The 15,292-nt window shown below is 41.3% G+C and overlaps 1 protein-coding gene across 3 annotated transcripts in view; it reads right to left on the reverse strand.

Annotated features, from left to right (window-relative positions):
• Nucleotides 1-8,176: 8,176 nt before the first annotated feature.
• The window catches only part of MTFR1 (mitochondrial fission regulator 1), a 63,248-nt gene continuing 56,132 nt past the window's right edge, over nt 8,177-15,292 (reverse strand). For all 3 annotated transcript variants that reach the window (XM_082601028.1, XM_082601029.1, XM_082601030.1), the window contains 2 exons: nt 9,148-9,316; nt 8,177-8,334 (listed from right to left, as the gene is read on the reverse strand). In XM_082601028.1, the coding sequence (XP_082457154.1) occupies nt 8,266-8,334; nt 9,148-9,316 (238 nt within the window). In that variant the 3' untranslated portion in view covers nt 8,177-8,265. The remainder of the gene's footprint in view (nt 8,335-9,147; nt 9,317-15,292) is intronic.

Genomic DNA, 15,292 nt, shown 5'->3' on the forward strand with positions numbered 1-15,292 from the left:
ATTCGCTTCTCGGCTCCGGCGTTCGCTCGCCACACATTTGTTCAGAGTCCTGCGGGCTCGTGTGCTGCCTGCACCTCACAGGTGAGCAAGCTGAGGCCGGGATGTAGGGGACGGAGTCCTAACAGCCGGGAGAAGTCAGCTCTGAGCCCAGCCTCCTGACTCCACAGCCCTTTGTTCCCACGGCGGGAACCTCAGGCCTTCGTGCAGGTACTAAATTACTACTCGTGTTGGCCTTTTAAAAGTCAAGTAATAAGAAATGGCCACTTAATACTACTTTGGGTATCAGCGTAAGAAAGGTACCACTGGGCCTCTCCTGGATCCTCCCAAGTCCATTTTATTAGAAGGGATACGTGTAAACTTTGAACTCAAACGTAGTCATTACTTGCATAGAAGAGTGATGTCGGATAGAAATACAGTGTGAGCCGAGTCAGTGACTGTCAATTTCCAAGGAGTCACATTTAAAAGAAAAAACAGCTGGAATTAATTTTAATGGTATTTATTCCAACATATCCAAACTATTTTATCATTTCAATATGTAGTCATTACAAAAAACTATTGAGATGTTTTACATTCTTTTTTCTGTTACAGAGTCTTTGAAATCTGGCGTGTATTTTATGCTTACAGCACGTCTTAGTTCGGACCAGCCATGTTTCAGGTGCCCGGTCTCCACATGTGGCTCGTGGCCACCACACTGGACAGCTGGGTGCAGAAGTCTGATGGTGGTGGAGCCGAGGGCTATCTGGGGAAGGTCAGTTGGCCCCTTATATGAGGAGTATCATCTTGGCAAATCTGACGCATCCAGCGTCTGATAAGGAAACTTGCAAGCTCACACACCTAGTATGTCAGCACATGGAAAGTAGAACTATATCCCACAGCAAACTCACATTAACCAATTTCACAGAAACTGATGGTTTTTGTAAGTGTTAATAGTTTAATTTACAATGAGAAATATAACTATCAATCATTCTCTCCCCTTTAGGCAGACGTTCTCGGGAAGCCAAATGACGATCAGCCGGTTGCTTGAGCATGGATTCTGAGCAAGGGAAGCAAGTCGCCTCACGCACCCTGCAGGGACGTACCTGCTGACACTCGTTTGTGGACCACCGTTCCCCTGAACGAGGCTACAGATTCTCTGCCAGGAGCTGCTTCTCCACGCCTGCTTGATTGGCACATCCAGCAGACATGTCAGACCTTCAGCCTTGCATCAGTTGCGCCTGCCTGGGCTCCATCTGCCAGTGTAAGATTGCTTTCTTCTTCTCTGACCTGTTACATGTTTCTCACTGTTGGCTATTCAGAGGATTGTTTTCTTACTGCCATTCTCAAGGGGGGTACACCTGAGTGTTGCTCCCATCTCCCCCCGCTACACATAAAATAAACCCACTGCAAAGATAGGTTTTGCTACATATATGTGGTAGTACCGTCTATAACCCTGCTTCTTCAACAGGACCTCTGTTCTTTGAACATCGGTTTTCTAGAAAAAGTTGAGGAAACAGTACAGTAATTTAGAAGGTCACATTTTAAATAAGTAATTAAATATTATGGAAGAGAACGCAAAATTCACATAAATTTTTAAGATAAAACAGGAGACTTCAAAGAATTGTTGAGCATTGCAGCAGCCCTTTGGGGCTCTGGGCCGGCCCTTAGTCATGGGGGCAGCTCCTGTGCTCTAGGCTAAAGGTCCTCAGAGAGAAAATTGTGGTAAGCTTTAGCTTAACAAAAACAATCTGGCTCCTCGGTCAGTATTTGCACTCCGTAAGTGTGGTGGTTTATAATGATCCTCTTTACATAAAAGAAGTAAATATTTTATGTCCTTTGTCCAACCTGGGAAATATGTTTGTACCTTAGGTACAGGTTAGAGGTGCAAATAATACTTTGAAGATTCCTGTAACAGCCTCTCTTTCCAAAAATCTTTCTTGACTCTTAAAGCTTTCGATTTTCTTAAAACTTTTTTTCACATTGGAGGTTTACAGTGTTTTCATGTGTTTGTTCTTTTTTGCGGTACTCGGGCCTCTTACTGCTGTGGCCTCTCCCGTTGCGGAGCACAGGCTCCGGACGCACAGGCTCAGCGGCCATGGCTCACGGGCCCAGCTGCTCCGCGGCATGTGGGATCTTCCCGGACCGGGGCACGAACCCGTGTCCCCTGCATCGGCAGGCGGACTCTCAACCACTGTGCCACCAGGGAAGCCCCATGTGTACTTTTTTTAATGTATACATATTTTGTTTAAATCTCCTCCCAATCAGTATCTCCTGCTTGGGACAATGACCGACAGCTAATCTGCATTCAGGAATGTTTTTAAATAAATGTGACATTAATCACCATACTGGCAGCATAGATCTGAAACACAGAGTTATCCAGATATGTGCAAGACTTAGCCTGAGCCATTCCTTGTTTGCTGAGGATTTGCAGACAACCTGTGTCCTCTGGAAGGCCCCCAGTTGTCCACTGTCTCCAGGGGAAGTGACCACTACTTGGGGGGGCACTGCCAGGGGCACACAGCTGTCTCCTCCACCTTTTTGTCTCTTGTGCTTAGCATAGGGCCAGCGTGAACTGTGCCATCAGTAAATGTTGAGCAAATTAACTTGGAGTTGTTTCCTTTTTAGCTATCAGTCTATCATCATGAGCAATTATGTGGAAACTAGTCTGTCAATGCCGAAGTCATGTGGTCACAGTATCCGAGTTCCTGTTGTGTGCAGAACTGCACTGGATGTCATAAAGGTATTAAAACTAAATACCGAGACGGGGTCTCTGTTCTCAAAATGTTTGGGTGACAAAATGATGTGTGGAAAGCATCTGTTATGTAATATGGGAGGTTTCTATATTGCACAAAATGAGTGTAAAGTGTTGGGGTATTGTTGAGAATGAATGATTTTGTTGGGTTAATGATGAAAATGACACCATTTCCAGTAATTATTGAATCTTACTAACATCCGTGACTGGTAAAATCATTTAGCTTTCAAGTTTGATTCTAAAATATAAGTCTTACATGTTCACTGTGATACTTTTAGTAAAATACTAGTAACTTTTATCAATCACAGTAACATTTTTTTACTTTTACAGCTATGCTAAGTCATCCTGAACCTATCCTGAAGTCTGGTAGAATGGTCAGGGAAAGAGAAACACTCCCATTTTTAATATTAGATTCTTTTTAGCTGTATTTTAAAACTGAAGCACAGTGACCTGTTGGTTTATTGCAACTTTCCACTGGTCCCATCAATAGTCTTGTTAAGAAAGTTCATCTTATATTACATTTATATTTAAGCTATGCATTGTTTGAGATTTTTGAGCATAGTTTGAAGTGTTTCTTTACTGTCGAGCTGCATCCTATAAAGAATCGGGAGGCTGCACAGTATCCCGAGGTGCTTTATCTTTTGAAAAAAGTATCATAAAGGAATGTGTTTAAAGTTCCTAGTTGAGGGCCTCCCTGGTGGCGCAGTGGTTGAGAGTCCGCCTGCCGATGCAGGGGATACGGGTTCGTGCCCCGGTCTGGGAGGATCCCATATGCCGCGGAGCGGCTGGGCCCGTGAGCCATGGCCGCTGGGCCTGCGCATCCGGAGCCTGTGCTCCGCAACGGGAGAGGCCACAACAGTGAGAGGCCCGCGTACAGCAAAAAAAAAAAAAAAAAAAAAAGTTCCTAGTTGAACATTTGCAGAAAACAGTTTCTGAATTTCCATCTAACAATCCTCACAGATAGGGGTTAACTTTTCCATTGTAGGGAACAGGGTCTCACTCAGGTCACTGCAGGGTAACTGGAGCTTCATCTTGAGGATTCATGTTCACGGTAATGAGACAAACCCTATGAAGGCTGTAGAAGCGGAACCTGGGGTCTGAGCACTCTGAGATGTGGCTTCTTGCTGCGTCTGCTTCTTCCCACACTTCTGCTTCTCTTCTCTTCTCTACCTTGGGGTGTCTGCTTGGAAAGGCAGTAATGTTTTTAAAGTGTTGTCTTTATGGCTAGATAGACTGTGTTTAGGTCTTTAGTCATGTATTAGCGAGTCACCTCATCTTTTGAGTGGCTCCCTAACTTATGTCTGCCTCGTGAAGGTAAGATAATGTCCTGACACACGGTTCAGTCTCAGTGTCCTCGTCCACGTCCTCATCTGTTTTGTATAAACTGCTCGTGGGTACACCTGTACCTCATGGCATGCTTATTTGAGCTCCAGGTACCAACTGTGTCCCTCTCTCAAGGTTTCCTATTCAGATTCCCAAGGGAGGATCTGGACCAGCTTGTCAGGGCTGCGTCCTGAGCCACAGATGTCTCTGCATTAGCTGGCGCTCCCCTTGCAGAGGGCAGTCTGCTCCGGAGCTGCGTCAGAGCTCATCGTGCAGAGGACCACGTGCTCTCCACCGCCACTGACCACACCTGCGTCACACAACAGTGTCCCCCCACACCTGCCTCTCGCCCGTTTTCATCCTCTGATAGCAAGCATGACTGGCCAGTGAAGAGGGACGGCTCCTCGGCCATGTGAACACAAAGCTGTTCACAACTCTGGTAAAACTCCTGTTGTGAAGAGTGTCTTTCTCCCCAAATTACGGCTTTTCCAGCTGGGAAGACAGCGGTTAGGAGGGACAGGGCTGCCCTGTAACAGCCATAGCAGTTTGGGATGGAATGGGAGGCACTGTTTGGCTCATCTTATTTAGCTTCCTGGTAATGTCTAAATTATGCTCATGTTATTTTCTCAGCTTATAGAAGGAGCTCTCTGACCTTTAGAAGAGGCTGGAGAATCTTCCAGGGGAGAGAAGTTTGAGAAGCTCCAGCTAGAGGAACATGAAGTTTTCCAGTCCCTACCAAGTGGACTAAGGACAACAGCTTTCAGGGAAACATCCAAGATTTCTGGATCCTTCCACGGGTATGTGCTTTTATCATTTTATTTTATTGTCCTATCTGTTCTCAAGTGATCACACTAGTACGAAGAACTAGCCTGCTTACAAGGTTTAAAAGGAAAAACTAATAAGAATTTTAAGAAGAAGCTCAATGGGGTAGCTCAGAAGAATGCTGACTCTAGGATGAGAAGGGGGAAGCGGACTCGGGGATGGCTACAGGCTCACGGGAAAGATTTTGACAGTAACAGGCAGAACGGCGATACTGTTGTCAAACCAAGTGCCTCCTCCTGCCTGGCAATCCCAGAGCTGGTGCTACTGGGCTAACGCCTGAAAGTCTAAACTTTTGTATCTGCCAGATCTAACCTACAGAGAGAACTTATGTTTTTGGAGAAGTTACCAGAGGATGGCTTGTTTCCAGTAGTTGTTACCTCGTGTTTTCTTCCTTCACCACTGAGGCACAGACTCATAGGAACTCTTAATACAGCAAGAGGACAGCGGACTTCCCTGGCGGTCCAGTGGTTAAGACTCTGTGCTTCCAATGCAAGGGTTGCGGTTTCGATCCCTGGTCGGGGAACTAAGATCCCACATGCCATGCAGTGTGGTCAGAAAATTTAAAAAAAGAAAAAAATGAGAACAGGAGTCTTCTGCAGAAGGGCCTACGACTGGGAAGACAACCAGAAGTGAAGACTAAGACCTACTGCTCCACCCAGGCCTGTGCACAGAATGACACCTTTTCCAGGTGAGAACACTGGAGAAATCGTCTACTGGGAACTACAGTGACCTTGTGTAAAATAATGTAATAACTTATTTAGCAGGCTGCCATTTACAGAACATGTTCAAAATCATTATTTAATCCTAATTTTTTGAACTGAGCATTATTCCCATTTTAAAAACAGGTGTGACTTGGCCAGGATCACATACATGAATCGTGTTTTAACTCCAAGTCCAGTGCTCTTTGACTCGCACTCATCATGTATACAGTTGACCCTTGAACAACACAGGTTTGAACTGCATGGGTCCACTTACATGTGGACTTGTTTCAATAAATAATATAGTACCTGTATTTTCATTTTACAGATCTTTAAGTTACATATGGGGAGAAGTTTGTGTTTGACCAGAGATCACAGTACATGGAATCAAAGAAACTAAGGGCTGAGTCCTGATCCTATCCAAACTGTTTCAGCTTCCTACCAACCCTGGGGTGAGTCATTTACCAATTCATCTGTTGTTGAGGCAGAGATAGCAATGCGTGGATTTTCGACTGAGGATGAGAGGGAGTCAGTGCCCCTAATACCCACGTTTTCTTTCTTTTTTTAAACTTTGATATGGACCAATTTTAGTCTTTTAATTGCATCTGTTACAATATTGCTTCTGTTTTATGTTTTGCTTTTTGGCCAGGAGGGATATGTCGGATCTTAGCTCCCTGACCAGGGATGGAACCCACACCCCTTGCATTGGATGGCAAAGTCCCGCACCCCTCCCCCCCCCCCCCATTTTCAAGGGTCCACTCTAAGAGTGAGTGCCTAGACTAGTCAGAATCACAGGAGAGAAAACATTACACCAGTTATTCAACTTTTTGAGCCTCAGCTGTAAAATGTACAGCTGAACTATTTTTAAGATCTTTCACTTCAGGTATTGTGTTGGGTGGGAGAACCAGAAACTGAAGGAGATGGGTGTAGGGGAAGATGAGGAAAGAGCTTTCACCAGTCCTGGAGGTGGATTAGAGGCTTGAGAACCCTGAGGAAACTCATCCCAAGTGACTGCCTTTCTCTTTTTAATGATGAAGTCCCTTTAAGAAAAATGAATGAGAGGTGATATATTTTAGGCAATATATCTCCCCTTGAAAAATGCAGAAAGCAAATAATTCTAAAGAAGCTGCATATATAAAAGAATCTTGCCTATTGTGGAAAAAAAATGAAAGCATTTGTATAGGCATTATGGCCCAAGGAAAGTAAAAGTTTGTTTTATTTCACAACAGTAACTTCCTTGTAATTGGAGCACTGCCCAAAATCCAAAATTCAATAGTGATACAAATATAATACATACTTTGACCTCCTAAGAAATTTATATTAGGCGAATTTTCTGAATTCCTTTAAAGGCAGAATGTTTAAACCATAGAAAACAATCAGAAACACTATATCAACATGTGTAAAGCCACAGTTCAAAGTTCAGCTGAATAACCAAAACATGAAAATTACCTCTAACTAATATTTGCTATTATTGAGGACATTGCACATATTTTCAATAACTTAAAAGGGTCTTCACATCTCCTAATCCCCTCAGGAAGTACAACTTTCTTTTCACTAGATTTAAATAATAGATCCAAATATCTACTCAAAGTAGGAGGTTCTGACATTAACTATGTGTTTAACAGAAATATAGAAAATCATGAAGATACATGCAGCATTTAAAAATGATCACTTGTAGCAATTCCTCAGAAGTTGCAGAGGAGAAAGGCAGTTGTCTACTTCCTAATAGCACCTAAGGTTTATGCTACATAATGTAATTCAGCAAAACAGCATTCTGACCAATAAGCAACTTACAGAAAATTCTTTCGCCTATTCAGTGTTTCACTATAAAGCTATTTTGACCAATATTAAAATTTTTTAACTCCATTATGCTGACATTTCCAGAAGTATTAGCAGCAAGTTATCTTCATGCCATTTATTAAACTGAAAAAAAAGATGGTACATTCTAGTTTTTACTTTAAAAGAGATTTAATTCAATCATTTGATTCCTCACTATTTGAAAACTACATTTTCTTCCTCAGCACTACAGTGAAAACAGTTTCCATGATCCTTGACTTCCCTCTTTAAAGGAAAGCATTATGGAGTTTCAGCAGCAAACGTTATCTGGTTCCTACTCAAACCCCATCTCCAATCCAAGAAAACATGAGAGAGAATCTAAGATAAAAAGTTCTGTTCCAGGTAAGAAGGAATTCCAATCTCAAAACCATTTCGCTCCAACAACTTGGTTATCCCACCTGCTCCATCACTGAATAGAAATGATCACTGAAAACAAATGACAGTGTCAGCACCCTCGTCGCCCCCTTGCTAATTAAATCTTATGTCCTGTTTTACATCCAAAGACATGCACATAAAACATGTGTACAGATAAATTAGTGTTAAGAATTAAAAACTCACATCTACAAAGGTCCTTTCTTTGTTCTGAAATCTATATAATGGTTGTGCAGACTGGAAATCTAAACATCTTGGCTACACATTAAAAACATGTCAGAATATAAATATGTTATGGAAGACTTCAGAACGGACCTTCTCTTAAAAGCAAACAGACTTAGAGTGCTTCTGTTATAGCTTAATCCTCTGAGACTTAAAAGAAGACACTAAATCCAGGTATTTACCAAATGGTGTTCATTTCTATTAGCTGAACAGCCCTAATACACCAACAACTGAACTAGTAAGATAGTCTTTCCCAGCTCACTATTAGGAAGTGGAAACATTTTCAATTAAAGCCTTCATTTTTCCTGTAGACTTCAACATGTGTGGCCCAAACTAGAAAAGAAACAAAAAAGACTGGTTCATGTAACAGTAATGATATGCCCCCCTCCCAATCACGGATCACAGGTATGTCCTTCATGAAAAACCAAACAGCTAGGTAATATTAAAACGTTTATGAATTGACAAGTTGTTATAAACGTGACATATCAAAAGAGTGAAAGGCAAAGAGACAACAAAGTTACGCCTAGAAAACTATAATTACCTTAGCAAGAGCCTAGCTTAGTCCAATCTTACTTCTTTGAATAAAAGAAGGAAGATACAGAGTTTCCTTTTCAATGTCTGAAGACTTTCAAAGATGCTAGAATTTCTAAGAACACATATCCCCCATGACAGTACCCAGAATAAAGGTAATGTATAAATTAATATATTTGAGAGCTTCCATGAAATCTGCTCAGTTTCCACCTTTGGCATGCCCACAGCCTGCAAGACCCTGGTCAAATGTCTCTCCCTCTTCAGGAGACTTCCTCACAGGTGCCCTAAGAGAAAATGATCTTTCCTTTCTCTATCACAGCATTTTTATTGTCCTCAGATATAAATTTTATTCTAATGAATTTCACTTCATTATACTTAAGTAAAACAGCATGGAAAATTTAACATAGGAGACACTAAGCAACGAAACCAGGGGTTAACTTTTGCTTCCTTCTCTATGCTCTTCTATAATAGGTAATCTAGCTGTAGGTAAGGACTAAATCCTGTAGCATACATCCTTTTGAATCTTGCAGGCAAACACAGCTGAATGTCTTACAGCATGCAGCAGTGAAGTGAACTACCAGGCTGTACTAGGAGAGAACTCTGCCCAGTACTCACCAACACTCTTTCTGAGGTGGCCTCTGATTCAGACTTTGGAATTCCTTTTTCAACTTCACCTTGGCTATCACATCGATACCGATAAGCAAACTTCTTTTTCAGAGCCTCTGCTATGAGGGCAGCAGGGTCAGCAGCATCCACCGGTTTGGGCTTTGGATCTTGTGCTGACCTGAGAGAAATGAACATAAACCAAGGGGGCGCTGATGCCTCCGGGAAGCACACAGGGAGCCCAACAGCACTTCTCTGGCATCACATACACTTGACAGACACTGACACATACTGATGCAGCGAAGTGGAAACCCGAGATTTAAGGCTCAATGAAAGAGCACGGAAGTGCCCAATAACAGTCACTCAGGTCCTCTTGGGAGCAGAGATTATGTGCTCCTTCAGGGCAATTAGGGTTCCATTCTTCTCCAAAAGCCTGGTGACTGCCAGAGCAGGGACACAGCACAGCTTCACTGGATGAATGACTGCACAGTAACGAAAAGCCTTCAAATGCAATTGGGGGAGAAACTGGAAAGTTACCTGCAAGTCTTTATTCTGCTAATCTCTTAGGCTCCTGTACACAGTTAACTATCTTTTTTAAACTAAAAACTTAGAGCTACTCGTGTAGTCATGTTATAAAACAAAGTTCTCAAGAAACCTAGTATCTGGGAGATTGATTGGTTCAAGATGGCAGAGTAGGACATGCTCTCCCTCCTGCAAGAGCACCAGAATCACAACTAACTGGGTGAACAGTCATCGACAGGAAGACACTGGAACGCACCAGAAAAGATACCCCACATCCAAAGACAAAGGAGAAGCCACAATAAGACACTATGAGGGGCACAATCACAATAAAATCAAATCCCGTAACTGCTGGGTGGGTGACTCACAGACTGGAGAACACTTACACCACAGAAGTCCACCCACTGGAGTGAAGCTTCTGAGCCCCACGTCAGGCTTCCCAACCTGGGGGTCCAGCAACAGGAGGAGGAATTCCTAGAGAATCAGACTTGAAGGCTTGCGGGATTTGACTGAAGGACTTCAACAGGACTGGGGGAAACAGAGACTCCACTCTTGGAGGGCACACACAAAGCAGTGTGCGCATCAGGACCCAGGGGAAGGAGCAGTAACCCCAGGGGAGACTGAACCAGACCTACCTGCACGTGTTGGAGGGTCTCCTGCAGAGGTGGGGGGGGGGCTGTGTCTCGCCATGAGGACAAGGACATTGGAAGCAGAAGTTCTGGAAAGTACTCCTTGATGTGAGCCCTCCCAGAGTCCACCATTAGCCCAAAGAGCCCGGGTACACTCCAGTATTGGGTCACCTCAGGCCAAACAACAGGGAGGGAACCCAGCCCCACCCATCAGCAAACAAGTGGATTAAACTTTTACTGAGCTCTGCCCACCACCAGTCCCTCCCATCCGGAAACTTGCACAAGCCTCTTAGATAGCCTCATCCACCAGAGGGCAGACAGCAGAAGAGCTATAATCCTGCAGCCTATGGAACAAAAACCACATTCACAGAAAGACAGACAAGATGAAAAGGCAGAGGGATATGTACCAGATGAGGGAACAAGATAAAACCCCAGAAAAACAACTAAATGAAGTGGAGATAGGCAACCTTCCAGAAAAAGATTTCAGAATAATGATAGTGAAGATGATCCAGGACCTTGGGAAAAGAATGGAGGCAAAGACTGAGAAGACACAAGAAATGTTTAACAAAGACCTAGAAGAATTAAAGAACAAACAGAGATGGACAATACAATAACTGAAATGAAAACTACATTAGCAGGAATCAACAGCAGAATAACTGAGGCAGAAGAACGGATAAGTGACCTGGAAGACACAGTGGTGGAATTCACTGCCACGGAACAGAATAAAGAAAACAGAATGAAAAGAAATGAAGACAGCCTAAGAGACCTCTGGGACAACATTAAACGCAACAACATTCGCATTATACGGGTCCCAGAAGGAGAGGAGAGAGAGAAATGACCCAAGAAAATATTTAAAGAGATTATAGTTGAAAACTTCCCTAACGTGGGAAAGGAAATAGCCACCCAAGTCCAGGAAACACAGAGTCCTATACAGGAGAAACACACCAAGACACATAGTAATCAAATGGGCAAAAATTAAAGACAAAGAAAAATGATTGAAAGCAGCAAGGGAAAAATGACAAATAACATACAAGGGAACTGCCATAAGGTTAACAGCTGATTTCTCAGCAAAAACTCTACAAGCCAGAAGGGAGTGGCATGATATACTTAAAGTGATGAAAGAATCTACAACCAAGCTTACTCTACCCAGCAAGGATCTCATTCAGATTCGAGGGAGAAATCAAAAGCTTTACAGGCAAGCAAAAGCTAAGAGAATTCAGCACCACCAAACCAGCTCTATAACAAATGCCAAAGAAACTTCTATAAGTGGAACACAAGAGAAGAAAAGGACCTACAAAAACAAACCCAGAACAATTAAGAAAATGGTAATAGGAACATACATATCGATAATTACCTTAAATGTGAATGGATTAAATGCTCAACCAAAAGACACAGGCTCACTGAATGGATACAAAAACAAGACCCATATAAATGCTGTCTACAGGAGACCCACTTCAGACCTATGGAGATACAGATAGAAAGTTAGGGGATGGAAAAAGATATTCCATGCAAATTGAAATCAAAAGAAAGCTGGAGTAGCAAAACTCATATCAGATAAAATAGACTTTTAAAATAAAGAATGTTATAGTAACACAATAATAATAGGGGACCTTAACACCTCACTTACACCAATGGACAGATCATCTAAACAGAAAATTAATAAGGAAACACAAGCTTTAAATGACACAATAGACCAGATAGATTTAATTGATATTTATAGGACATTCCACCCAAAAACAGCAGATTACACTTTCTTCTCAAGTGCGCACAGAATATTCTCCAGGAGAGGTCACATCTTGGGTCACAAATCAAGCCTCAGTAAATTTAAGAAAACAAATCATATCAAGCATCTTTTCTGACCACAACGCTCTGAGATTAGAAATCAATTACAGGGGAAAAAAATGTAAAAAACACAAACACATGGAGGGTAAACAATACACTACTAAATAACCAAGAGATCACTGAAGAAATCAAGAGGAAATCAAAAAATACTAGAGACAAATGATAACAAAAACATGATGATCCAAAACCTATGGGGATGCAGCAAAAGCAGTTCTAAGAGGGAAGTTTATAGCTATACAAGCCTACCTCAAGAAACAAGAAAAATCTCAAACAATCTAACCTTACACCTAAAGGAACTAGAGAAAGAAGAACACACAAAACCCAAAGTTAGCAGAAGGAAAGAAATCATAAAGATCAAGAGCAGAAATAAATGAAATAGAAACAAAGAAAACAATAGCAAAGATCAATAAAACTAAAAGCTGGTTCTTTGAGAAGATAAAATTGATAAACCATTAGGCAGACTCATTAAGAAAAAGGGAGAGGACTCAAATCAATAAAATTAGAAATGAAAAAGAAGTTACAACAGACACTGTAGAAACACAGAGCATCCTAAAAGACTACTACAAGCAACTCTATGCCAATAATATGGACAACCTGGAAGAAATGGACAAATTCTTAGAAAGGTATAACCTTCCAAAACTGAACCAGAAAGAAATAGAAAATAGGAACAGACCAATCACAAGTAATGAAATTGAAACTGTGATTAAAAGTCTTCTAACAAACAAAAGTCCAGGACCAGATGGCTTCACAGGTGAATTCTATCAAAGATTGAGAGAAGAGGTAACACCCATCCTCCTCAAACTCTTCCATAAAACTGCAGAGGAAGGAATCCCAAACTCACTCTATGAGGCCACCATCAATCACCCTGATACCAAAACCAGACAAAAAAAGAAAATTACAGACCAATAACACTGATGAACATAGATGCAAAAATCCTCAACAAAATACTAGCAAACAGAATCCAACAATACATTAGAAGGATCACACACCATGATCAAGTGGGATTTATCCCAGAGATGCAAGGATTCTTCAATATATGCAAATCAATTTGATTCACCATATTAACAAATTGGAGAATAAAAACCATATGGTCATCTCAATAGATGCTGAAAAAGCTTCTGACAAAATTCAACATCCATTTATGATAAAAACTCCCCAGAAAGTGGGCATAGAGAGAACCTACCTCAACATAATAAAGGCCATAAACGACAAACCCACAGCAAACATCATTCTCATTTGTGAAAAACTGAAAGCATTTGCTGTAAGATCAGGAACAAGACAAGGATGTTCACTCTCGCCACTATTATTCAACATCGTTTTGGAAGTCCTAGCCACAGCAATCAGAGAAGAAAAAGAAAAGGAATACAAATTGGAAAAGAAGAAGTAAAACTGTCAGTGTTTGCAGATGACATGATACTATACATAGAGAATCCTAAAGATGCTACCAGAAAACTAGAGCTAATCAATGAATTTGGTAAAGTTGCAGGATACAAAATTAGTGCACAGAAATCTCTTGCATTCTTATACACTAATTATGAAAAACCTGAAAGAGGAATTAAGGAAAAACACTCCCATTTACCATTGCAACGAAAAGAATAAAATACCTAGGAATAAACATACCCAGGGAGACAAAAGACCTGTATGCAGAAAACTATAAGACACTGTTGAAAGAAATCAAAGATGATGTCAACAGATGGAGAGATATACCATGTTCTTGGACTGGAAGAATCAACATTGTGAAAATGACTATACTACCCAAAGCAATCTACAGATTCAATGCAATTCCTATCAAATTACCAATGGCATGTTTTTACAGAACTAGAACAAAAAAAACCTTAAAATTTGTATGGAGACACAGAAGACCCCGAATAGCCATAGTGGTCTTGAGGGAAAAAAACAGAGCTGGAGGAATCAGACTCCCTGACTTCAGACTATACTACAAAGCTACAGTAATCAAGACAATATGGTACTGGCACAAAAACAGAAATACAGATCAATGGAACAAGATACAAAGCCCAGAGATAACCCCCTGCACCTATGGTCAACTAATCTATGACAAGGCAAGGATATACAATGGAGGAAAAAGAGTCTCTTCAATAAGTGGTGCTGGGAAAACTGGACAGCTACATGTAAAGAATGAAATTAGAACAATCCCTAACACCATATGCAAAAATAAACTCAAAATGGATTAGAGGCCTAAATGTAAGACCGGACGCTATAAAACGCTTAGAGGAAAACATAGGAAGAACACTCTTTGACATAAATCACAGCAAGATCTTCTTTGATCCGCCTTCTAGAGTAATGGAAGTAAAAACAAAAAACAAATGGGACCTTAGGAAACTACAAACAAGACAAAAAGTAAACCCTAAGAATGGGAGAAAATATTTGCAAACGAATCAATGGACAAAGGATTAATCTCCAAAATATATAAACAGCTCATGCAGCTCAATATTAAAAAAACAAACAACCCAATCCAAAAATGGGTGGAAGACCTAAACAGACATTTCTCCAAAGAAGACATGTAGGTGGCCAAGAAGCATATGAAAAGCTGCTTAACATCACTAATTATTAGAGAAATGCAAATCAAAACTACACTGAGGTATCACCTCACACCAGTTAGAATGGGCATCATCAGAAAAATCTACAAACAGCAAATGCTGGAGAGGGTGTGGAGAAAATGGAACCCTGTTGCACTGTTGGTGGGAATGTAAATTGATACAGCCACTGTGAACAGTATGGAGGTTCCTTAAAAAACTAAAAATACAACTACCGTATGACCCAGCAATCCCACTACTGGGCATATACCCTGAGCAAACCATAATTCAAAAAGACACATGCACCCCAATGTTCATTGCTGCACTATTTACAACAGCCAGGACATGGAAGCAACCTAAATGCCCACTGACAGATGAATGGATAAAGAAGATGTGGTACATATACAGAATGGAATATTACTCAGCCATAAAAAGGAACGAAATTGAGTCATTTGTAGAGATGTGGATGAATCTAGAGACTTTCATACAGAGTGAAGTAAGTCAGAAAGAGAAAAACAAATACCATACATTAACGCATATATGTGGAATCCAGAAAAATGGTGCAGATGAACCGTTTGCACAGCAGAAACTGAGACACAGATGTAGAGAACAAACATATGGACACTAAGGGGG

The sequence above is a fragment of the Mesoplodon mirus genome (genome assembly GCF_964341445.2).
Source record: "Mesoplodon mirus genome assembly, chromosome: 16".
Lineage (NCBI taxonomy): Eukaryota > Metazoa > Chordata > Mammalia > Artiodactyla > Ziphiidae > Mesoplodon > Mesoplodon mirus.